General features: G+C 35.9%; 1 protein-coding gene across 1 annotated transcript in view; it reads left to right on the top strand.

Annotated features, from left to right (window-relative positions):
- LOC117171159 (voltage-dependent T-type calcium channel subunit alpha-1H-like) overlaps positions 1–10,549 on the top strand; it is a 1,009,801-nt gene that overhangs the window by 514,604 nt on the left and 484,648 nt on the right. The window contains exon 10 of the mRNA XM_033358216.1: positions 155–309. Within this exon, the coding sequence (XP_033214107.1) occupies positions 155–309 (155 nt within the window). The remainder of the gene's footprint in view (positions 1–154; positions 310–10,549) is intronic.

Genomic DNA, 10,549 nt, shown 5'->3' with positions numbered 1-10,549 from the left:
GTTATTTAGTAGTTGTCCTATTTTCGCAGGTGGTTTAAATATGGTTTGGATGTTGTGTTTGTTGAGAATTCTTCCTATTTGTTCTGTGACACCTTGGATGTACTTCTTCTTACTTTTTAATTTGCTTACTTCTTACTTCCTTTTTAATTTGCAGGTACATTGCACATCTTTGGAGAAGAGGTAAAAGAAGACTGATAAAGAGATATCGACTATACTTATATAGCAAGCAACATAAACGAGATGAAATTTTATTAAAGGAGAAACAGAAACAATTTCAAGCAGAACGTAATAATATTAATAAATTCAGTGGTAAGCATATTCTGGCAAACATAAACCATTTATTGACTGTCGCTTCACAATTCCTGCGGTCCCAAACGAAAGCTTAGTAAGTCTCCATTAGAACAACTGTGATGTGCTACCTGTTCATTTGAGAAGGCAGACCAGTGCTAGTAACTTTAGTTCAAAAGCACTGGTGGCGCTTACTTAATTTTATCTAAACTTAGAATTTGAACTATTCCAATTATTGATAATGAGGTTTTTGAACAAATTACAAATTTAAAAAAAATAATTTCAATGATGGTTGATAATTTATTTACTTGAACCACATTATCAAGGATGGGTCGTAAACGAAGTTACCTACTTTAGTTTTAAATTAATTCGTACGAATTGAATTTTTAATATCAAAATTTTGTTTTTTGTGGGCTTGAATAATTATTCAGATATTGACTTTTGGCATATGTTAAAATTAGAATAGATTGTGATACATTACTCTTTTATAAATGCTCTGTTTATTTGAAGGTGACTAATCAGCAAAAAACCTGAAAGAATTTTATTTATCAAGCACAATATACTTCGTTGCAATTAGAGTGAAACGTCTGATCGTACACACGTATCACTCACTAAAAATAAGTTGGCTCCGTTGTCCATCGTAAGCCACAGTAAATATCAGATGAGTATATTTTAATAAAATTTGCGTCGAGGAAAAAAACTGTACATCAACTTATAAAATTAAAGACTTACAAAATGCAATGGTTGTGCGTGATAAAAGGCTCCGTTTTAACAGCTCGAGCTATCAAGGAATGAATGCAGCAATGCTAACAATGAAATAAACGTATACAACGTTAACTCAAGGTATTTTATAGGTTTATTAACGATGGCAGGGCTAGCGAGCACGCGAAGTATACCAACGCCTATCAAGCACATTGAACTTTGCATTCCGTCCAGCAGGTGACCGTGCAACGTATCTAAGGAGGACATATACTCTCGAGTGGTGTTCACAAGATTTCCGTATCAATAATACACTGAGTTTTGAAGTTTATTAAGAAAGCACCAAATTAAAACAAAAAGTCACAATCCCACCGCTGCTATTAGATTCATTCAATTTCCTGAATTCCTTGGATTTCCTGAAGTCCTTGAATTACCTACATTCCTTGAATTCCATGAATTCCTTGAATTCCATGAATTCCTTGAATTCCATAGATTTTATGAATTTAGCAAATTCATTTAATTCCTGAAATTTCTCCCTGAATGTTTTTGCGACTTTGATCACGTTGTGCCTGAACGATTTCAAACTGGCTGTTACAAAACTTAATTTTTCTGTTCTTCATCAAATATAATGCACGCGATTTCTAACTCGAATTGCATCTTGAGAAATGAAAACTGACATTCTGAAAAATGCTGCCGCATTTCAATCGCTGGATATCAATGTTAGCTCACTCTACGTGTGCTATAATTTTTAATTTATTTCTTTACTAATTTTGTTGTAGACAAGGAAGTTGGAAAGGTCTAAATCAGCAGGTCTTTACGGGGTAGAGAACAAAACGTGGTGAATAGATAATTAGCTAAGAAAGGTGTGAAAGTGTACGCGTTTTTGTAGATCTAAAATGTGCGTTGTCTTCTGTGGATAGGGGGATCTTGTCGAAGGCGATGAAAGAGAGGGTAGTAAAAAGAGGCCTGGTCGAGAGGTTAAAAGAGAATTATGAAGAGCCGAAAGATAGGGTGAGAAGAGGAGAGGGTATCTCGAGGCTATCTGGATGAATATGGGGTTAATGCAACGGTGCCTGCTTAGCCCAACGCCTGTTGCAATTTTAATCGTGGATATGGAAAGCAAGTCAGGGGCCGGAGTGGCAGGAGGATTTAGAGTGGGGGCAGTTAGGATGTGGTCACTCGCATGTACAGATAATATGATTCTGCTAGCAAAGAGCAAGGAGGCTTTACTCGAGGTACACGAGGTACACTAGGGAAATTCAAACTATAAGAAAATAATAAGAGAATCAAGCTATAACAGAACTGTGAAAGGATTATGCCAAGGGGGAGAGCACAATATTTGTCTGAGAAAGAAGAGAAAGGAAAGGCTATAAGAAGAAGTAGTCTTACAGATAAGGTGTGGATCAAAGTTAGTTTTTTAGAGGTAGTTATATGAAAATTCTATTTAAAAAATGAAAGTGTTAGCAAGACAATTTTTTGAAATCGGCAGGTCGAAAAAATAAACATTCATCTATATATATTCTGAAAATGTTGTCTTAAGGACAACCGCAGCATTTTGCTGAGAACGAGTGATAATCTGAAAAAAAACTCAATCCCAACGAAATCGTGGTAAAATTTCAGCTATAACCACTTCTCACGACCGTGAGGTAGGTGGTAATAGTCTGTGACAACTGTATAAGAGTTAGTCTTCTTTATTCATAATGTGTCCTCTAAGTGTTTACATGATTTCCATTCCTTATAACTTTCTGCTTATATCTATATTTTGTTACAATTCTATCATTTCTATATATACAATTATTTACAACTATTTACATGCAGTCTTATATCAAGTTCGTTATCTCTATTTCCTGCGATAGCGCAATTCAGCACTTACTAGCAAAAGAGTGAGCGAGCGACGAAAGCGAGAGTGCAAGCGAGAGAGAGAAAGCATGAGATCGCAAATGCATCTTAGTCTACTCAACTTTTACCTTAACATTACATACAATCTTTACATGTTTCATCTTCCCATTCACATATGCTACACGTTATGTTCTTTTCTTTTTGTTAGTACATCCAATTCCGTACCTCGTTTTCCAATATAAATCTTGCTATGCTGGTCTACCTTCCCTCTCCCAATCCTGTTTCTAAGTACTTTGGCACTCCTTTCTTTTTTATCATCTTATACCATTTATTGTATTTTGACTCCTCAATCATTCCCCAACTTTCTACAATTTCAATATCTTGGTTTAATCTTTCTTTCTTTTTATTTCTCTACTCACTACCTTCCAAACCCCTTGTTCTATCCTAGCTTTCTCTGCCTCTACCTCAAACCTTCTATTCTCTTCCTCTTTCTTTTGATAACACAACTCAGTATACTCTTTCTTTTTTTCCCTATATTTTTCCCCAATACTTTTTTCTTTTCTTCACTTTCTTAATTCCTTTATGAACTCCTTTTTTCCCTTTACAGTCTTTATCCCACCCCCTTTTTTCTCCGCTTCACTAACTTCATTTTCGTTTGTACACTCTAATCCTAATCCTGTTCTTTTTCTTCCCTTGACCAATCCCCTTTTCCTACACTTTCCACATTTTTCTCCCCTTTTATTCATTTTGCTATTGCTTTTTTGTCCTTCTAATGTCACTATTAAGAAAAAGTGATCCGAATCAATATAATCACCTACCTCTAGTTTCTTAACCTTCTCTCTTACCTCATCATCCACTATCACATAATCAATTACCGTTCCCCTTTCACCTCCTGAGCGTGTTTATTCTCTTTTTTCATCTTCTTCTATATTTCCGGTTAAGATATACCATCCCAACTCCTCCAAGCTCTTCAACAACTTTTTACCCTCCCATTTAGTACCTTATCTTTGGAGTTTCTTCCTCCCTCTTCTCCTCATTCTCTTCGTCATCTGTCTCCTGTTCTCGCATTGAAATCCCCATCTATTATCAGCCTAATCTCTTCTTTATTTTCTTCAATCATTTCTTTCATCTTCTCTGATATCTCCTGCATATCAGCGTTCACATAAACCCCCACTACCTTCCACGTTTCTCCTCCCATCATTACCTCTTCTACTATTAATTCTTCTTTTTGTTCTTTCCTGTCTTTCTTGTCTTTACCTGTTATACATTTATTCCTTACTACCATCACCATTTCTCCCATTACTCTGCCCTTTTTATTCTCCTCTTTGCATTTTGCAGTTGCCATTTGTAACTTCTTGGTAACGTTCCCCTTACTCTTTCTCATCCCTTTTCAACTAGCCACGTCTCCATCATTATGACTACATCATATTGTATCAAATTTCTTATAAACTCCCTGTCCTTTCTTTCCAATCCTGCTATATTCCAGTAACAAATCTTCCATGCTTCCCTACTGTCGTTTCTCATCTTTTTTCCTTCTCACTATTTCTTATTCTCCTATCTCCCGTTCCTTCCTCTCCTAGTTGCCCTGCACCTCATTTCTTACTATCTGTTCCCTTTCTTCATCCCAATCCCAACATACTCCGTGTTTAAAGTTCTAATGTTTCATCTTTATGAGATTTTATGCAATTGAAAATTATTCAATTTATTGACATATCCTATTTTGAAGCTATTTTCGGTTTTCTTATTATTTAAATGAATGTTTGAAGTCACGTGATTTCTCAGTTTAAGTGTGTGATGATAGCCTTGTCGCTTGAGAAAACCAGTATGCTGTATTCTCCCATACTTAACCCATGTTCTTTTCCCCTTTTTTCTTTCCTCTCCCCTATTTTCCTTAATTTATACTGCATCTTCCTTTCTACCCATGTTAAATAATCCTCTATTATTTCTGGGCTTCCATATAATAACCTCTTCTTTGTTATTACCTCCCTCTTATGTTCTCATTTCTTTAATTTCACCAGTACTATTATGTCCGCTCTTCGCTCTTACCTGCCTACATTTCGCATTTTCTCTATCTCTACCTTAGCATCAATCCTTTTTAGTACTTCGTCCAACTTCAGCTCCTTCCCTTCTAATCTTATACCCTTTATCCCTATGTTTAATTTTCTTTCTTCCCTTTCTTTCCTTTCTATTCTTTGTTCTATTTTTTTCAGCCTTTCCATTTCCTAATTCCCACTCCCGCCCCCACCACAATCCCAGTTCGAGCTTTCAAGTTTCTTTAACATACCTTGCATTCCCTCTACCTTTTTATTATTATCTTCTTCCTACTTTGCTAGTTTTTGTTCCAAATACTGCATCCTATTTTTTAACTTTTCCCTGATTTCTTCCCATTTTTTAATTTCTTTCTTAATTTACGCTATTTCCCGCCTAATTTGCTTCTTTAATTCTTCTCTCCTTTTCTCCTGCTTTTCTTCATAAATCCCCGTCACCTCTATCATCACTTCGCGAATTTCCTTTGGATTTTTCTCTTTCATCGGAACTTTGCTTTCATCTCAGCTTCCCTTAGCTTCCTACGTTAGAAACCTACGAATTTTGCTCCTAATATTTCCTTTCCTTGACCTCCTCTTTCGGCGTACTGGACACCTCCTGCTCCATGCCCAGCCAGTTAAGGCGAGACATGAGCTAGACTTAGTGAATATCCGGCCAACGAAGGCATATGTAGATATGTAGCCAATTGGGGCCAGACATGAGCAGGACTTAGTCAATATACGGCCAATGAAGGCGAGACATGAGCGCAATTTCGTTAGTATCCGGCCAATTAGGGCAAGACATAAGAAGAACTTAGTCAATATTCGGCTAATTAAGGCAAGGCATGAGCAGGACGTAGTCAATATTCAGTTAATTAAGGCAAGCCATGAGCAGCCCTTAGTCAATATCCGGCCAATTAAGGCAATACATGTTCAGAAATTAGTAAATGTCCGGCCAATAAAGGTGAGATATCAGCAACAGTGAATATCCGGCCAATGAAGACAACATCTGAGCAGGACTTTGTCAATATCCGGTCAATTAAGGCAAGGCATGTTTAAAACTTAGTAAATATCCAGCTAATTAAGGAAATACATGAGCAGGACTTATTCAATATCCGGCTAATAAATGCGAGACTTGAGCAAGAGTTAGTCAATATTCGCCCAATTAAGGCGAGGCATGACCAAGAGTTAAGCAATATCCGGCCAATTGAGGCAAGGCATGAGGAGCACTTAGTGAATATACGTCTAATTACGGCAAGGCATAATCAGAACTTAGTCAATATCCAGCCAATAATGGTGAGGCATGAGAAAGAGTTAGTCGATATCCGGCAAATGAAGGCAAGACATGTGCAAAACATAGTCAATATCCGGAAAATAAGGCGAGACATGTACAGAACTTAGTAAATATTCAGCCAACTAAGGCAACAAATAAGCAGCACTTAGTCAATATCCGGCCAATTTAAGCAAGACATGAACAGGACTTAGTTAATATCCGGCCAATGAGCACGAGAGATGAGCAAGAGTTAGTCAATGGCCGGTCAATTAAGGCACGGCATGTGCGGAACTTCGTGGATATCCAGCCGATTAAGGCAAGACATGAGCAGAACTTAGTAAATACCCGAACAATGAAGGCAAGACATGTGCAAGAGTAATTCAATATTTGGTCTATTAAGGAAAGACATGTGCAGAAATTAGTAAATATTTGGCCAATTAAGACAAGACTTGAGCAGAACTAAGTAAATATCCAGCCAATAAAGTCAAGACATGAGCCTGACTTAGTCAATATCCAGTCCATGAAAGCAAGACATGTGCAGAACTTAATAAATATCCGACTAATAAGGGCAAGACATGTGCAAAATTTAGTAAATATCCAGCAAATTAAAGAGAGACATGAGCAGGACCTAACCCATATCCGGCCAATGAAGGCGAGACATGAGCAAGTGTTATTCAATATCCGGCCAATTAAGGCAAGACATGTACAGAGCTTTGTATATATCCAGCCAATTAGGGCAATACATGATCAGGACTTAGTCAATATCCAGCCAATGAAGGCGAGACGTGAGTAAATTTTAGTCAATATCCGGCCAAAGAAGGCAAGACATGTGCTAGATATATTCAATTTCTGAACAATTAAGGCACGACATGAGCAGGAGTTAGTCAATGTCCGACCAATTAAAGTCAAGGCATGAGCAAGAGCTAGTCAATATCCGGCTAATTAAGGCAAGGCATGAGCAGGATTTATATAATATCTGGCCAATTAAGGCAAGACATAAGCAGGTCTTATTCAATATCCGACCAAGTAAGTGGAGACATAACCAAGGGTTAGTCAATATTCGGCCAATGAAGACAATACATGTGCAGAACTTAGTAAATATCCGACCAATTAAATCAAGACATCAGCAGAACTTAGTCAATATTCGGCAGTAAATGACTCCTAATAACATAGAATATCATATAAAATCCATCATATCCGGTTTTTGTTATGCAAAATTTTCCCTGATAATCTGTTTCCAATTTCTAAAATAAGTAAGTAATATTTCCTTATAGTTATTTGTTTAGAAAATATTTAAAATTAACAATTTACTAATAATAAATTCCAAATTTAACTATTTTCAAAATGAATGCTTAATAGCTCACAATTATTTCAGATATTAAAAATTAAAAGTATGAGAAATTGAATAATTTTTAAACCTAATGTCCTTAAAATTAATTAAAATGAAGGAATAAACATTTAAATTTTAATTGAAACTTACAGAATTAAGTAAATTAAAAATTGGGAGAATGAAATATAAATGATTTTAAAACAAGATATATTTCGAAATAAAAACTAAATGGTTTTAAATTACAAAATGCTTCAAATGAAAGTTGCCAAACTTACAGGTTTCAAGAGTAACCCATGTACTTTTAATTTTTAAGTTCTTCAAATAGTGGATCTTTTAATTAGAATCGTAATTTATTTATTATTTATTATTATAATTATTATATTGTGCTGTTAAAGAAGTCTCGCGGCACAGAACACAAGTAAAATTGAAAAACCTTTTATTTTAATAGTAAAATATTAAATAATAATACAGGCTCCCTATGCAATTGCAACTCTTGCCCAACGCTCTAATAGACTTTGTACACCTAAAGACCAGAATTCTTTTAATCGTGAATTAAAAAAGTCGCTCAGTAGATTTTTTAGATCTGTGAGGTCATTACAATTTTCATCCTGTAAATAATTTCTTAAGCTCGAAACAAAATGTAGTCCGAAGGTACTAAGTCTCGAGAATAAGATGGGTGTGGTATATGGCACGTTAGTCCAATATTAAATATTCAGAACTCTTTAACAGAATTAGGTTATATTGGCGTGTTTAACCTGTAATTGGTATTTTTAAATAAAAATAATGTGATTTATATACAATTATTTTTATATTTTAAAAATCTTTGCGACTCGCGGGTATATTCTCGTCACGCACTTCGCGCGAGGCTCGCTTGTTTCGAAAGATTGAGCGCGCCTTTCTGACCACCTTTTTTTTCTTTACAGTCCTAATCCCACCCTTTTCTATTTTCTCCTTTACTCACTTCATTTTTGTTTGTGATTTAAAATTTTGAAAATAGAGCAATGTCAAAACTTCAAAAATTTAATATTTGTCCTGTTTTTACTCTTTCATTATGTAGTTCCTGAGAAATCTGACCACCCTGGAGAATCCACAACCTTCCCGACCGAAAAAGAAACTTCAAGAAGCATTTGGAACGCCTTTTGTCGATTGGAGTTACTTAGCCCATTTGCAATTTTCCGCGTAACCTACTGCTGTGTCTCATCCTGTTCCTGTCCTTCCAGTCGTATCGCAAAATTTACCGAAAGAATTTTTGAAATGCTGTCGGGATTACTGCGGATAGTTATTGATGCCCCCTTTAACTTATCCACCTGGGAGTGAAATTCAAGAAAATCGTATTTTGAGAAGGTCTATTGTCGATCCCCGGCAATGTGAGTGGGACCAGTATAGCTCAGGCCTTGCTCTTAACAGATAACGTTCTCGGTGCTAGGGGCCTAATTTGAATTTTAATAAAGTCCTAGTAGTCGGCTTGGTTATTGTCACTATTCGGAAAGGATGCCTGGGATAATAGTTCAACATCTTATGAACAAAAAAGATGGTTTGAAATCATCAGATTCGGAAGGAAACAATTTGTTTTTGGACACAGCATTTCGCTTTAAACACCTAACATCACATCCCTGCCCTGTTTCTCGCATCAAACAAACTCCATAGCAACTCCAATCAGAGGACGGAGTATGGACGAATCTCGTCTTGATGGAAGGAAACAACGCTAAAGCACGAGTCACTTTTTCGTCAACAGCTTGTGGAGGAAGACGCTTATATTATCTCTCCTATGTGAACTTAGTTTTTTTTGCGGTGTATAGAATCAATTTAGAAATTTTGTGTGGATAATTAGTTGAGATAACTGTATACTACGGAGCCCTATTCCATTCCAGCAGCCCAGTTCGTCAAGGACCTTACATTCAAGCCAGAATTCTGACTGAATTACTAATTTATTTGGTGTTTTCTGTCCAATAATGTGTTTCATATGTTCGACTTTATGATTATACCCCTGAATAATTTTTGACCCTTTCCCAGTGAAATTTCTGACTGCTTAATGAGCTGATTTTATGTATTTGATTATAAGATTATACCCCTGAATTATTTATGACTCTTTTCCTGCGAACTTTGTTGCTACTCAATTTCTGGATTTGAGTGTGTTAGATTGTAATATTTTAACCTTAAATTGTTTTGACTCATGCCCTGCGAAATTTTTCATTTGTTTCTTATGTGATAAAATTCTGCTAGAAAATTATCTCCGCTCCCCGTATTGTTTCAGACTCTCACCACTATTACCATTAATTTCGTCCCTATAAGGTAATTAAGCACTGAGTTTATTGTCTCACAGTTTTTTTTGTGCTAACATCGGTATTTCGATAGCCTTAGAAAACCTGACAAAAGGCAGGTTAATTTTAGTTTATTGTATCGCGAAGTTGAGGGATTGAGTTCAGCTCAGACACATTTCGGTTCTTTTAATTTGATTTTTTTTAAATTTGTTTAATTGATCCAAGTAGATCTGGCGCCCGGCATTTAGAAGTTAGTTTTATCTCTTCTTATGGTTTATAAGTTGTAGTTAGGAACCAAAGGTTGTGACAACAATAAGGAAATTTTTGTGATAATTTTTGGCGCCCAACGTGGGGCGGCATTAACATCAAGAGCACTGTTATTAAAAGTATTTCATTGAAGTATTTAAAAGTATTGAAGTATTTTATTGTCGGAAATTCTATGGCTCGCCGTAATAGATTAATAAAGAATCTAAATAATCCGATTGATTTAAATCAAGTAAAAAGATTGGTCGATCAATTGATTCCTAACCCTGATGACCAGGACCCCCCTCTTATGCCAAGTAATAGTAATTGTATTAATGATCAAAATGAAAATAATGACCCTGTAAATTTAGAAAAAAATTATGTGCAAATTCCAATTATTAGATCCCTAATTTCTTCGAATGATTTGATCACTATTTATGAAGATACGAGGGTAGTTCAATAAGTCCTTAGAATGACCAACAGATGGCGTGCGAATCGCTCCAAATCATCTGTTTTCATTCAGCACCACTCCCGACTAGATATATGGTGCAGTCACAGTCCACATCTTCTGAGTTTACGTGTTTTTATAACC

Source organism: Belonocnema kinseyi, chromosome 4 (assembly GCF_010883055.1).
Source record: "Belonocnema kinseyi isolate 2016_QV_RU_SX_M_011 chromosome 4, B_treatae_v1, whole genome shotgun sequence".
NCBI classification, from domain to species: Eukaryota; Metazoa; Arthropoda; class Insecta; order Hymenoptera; family Cynipidae; genus Belonocnema; species Belonocnema kinseyi.
The sequence above is the reverse complement of the archived record's forward strand: the minus strand, read 5'-3'. Positions and strand labels throughout refer to the sequence as shown.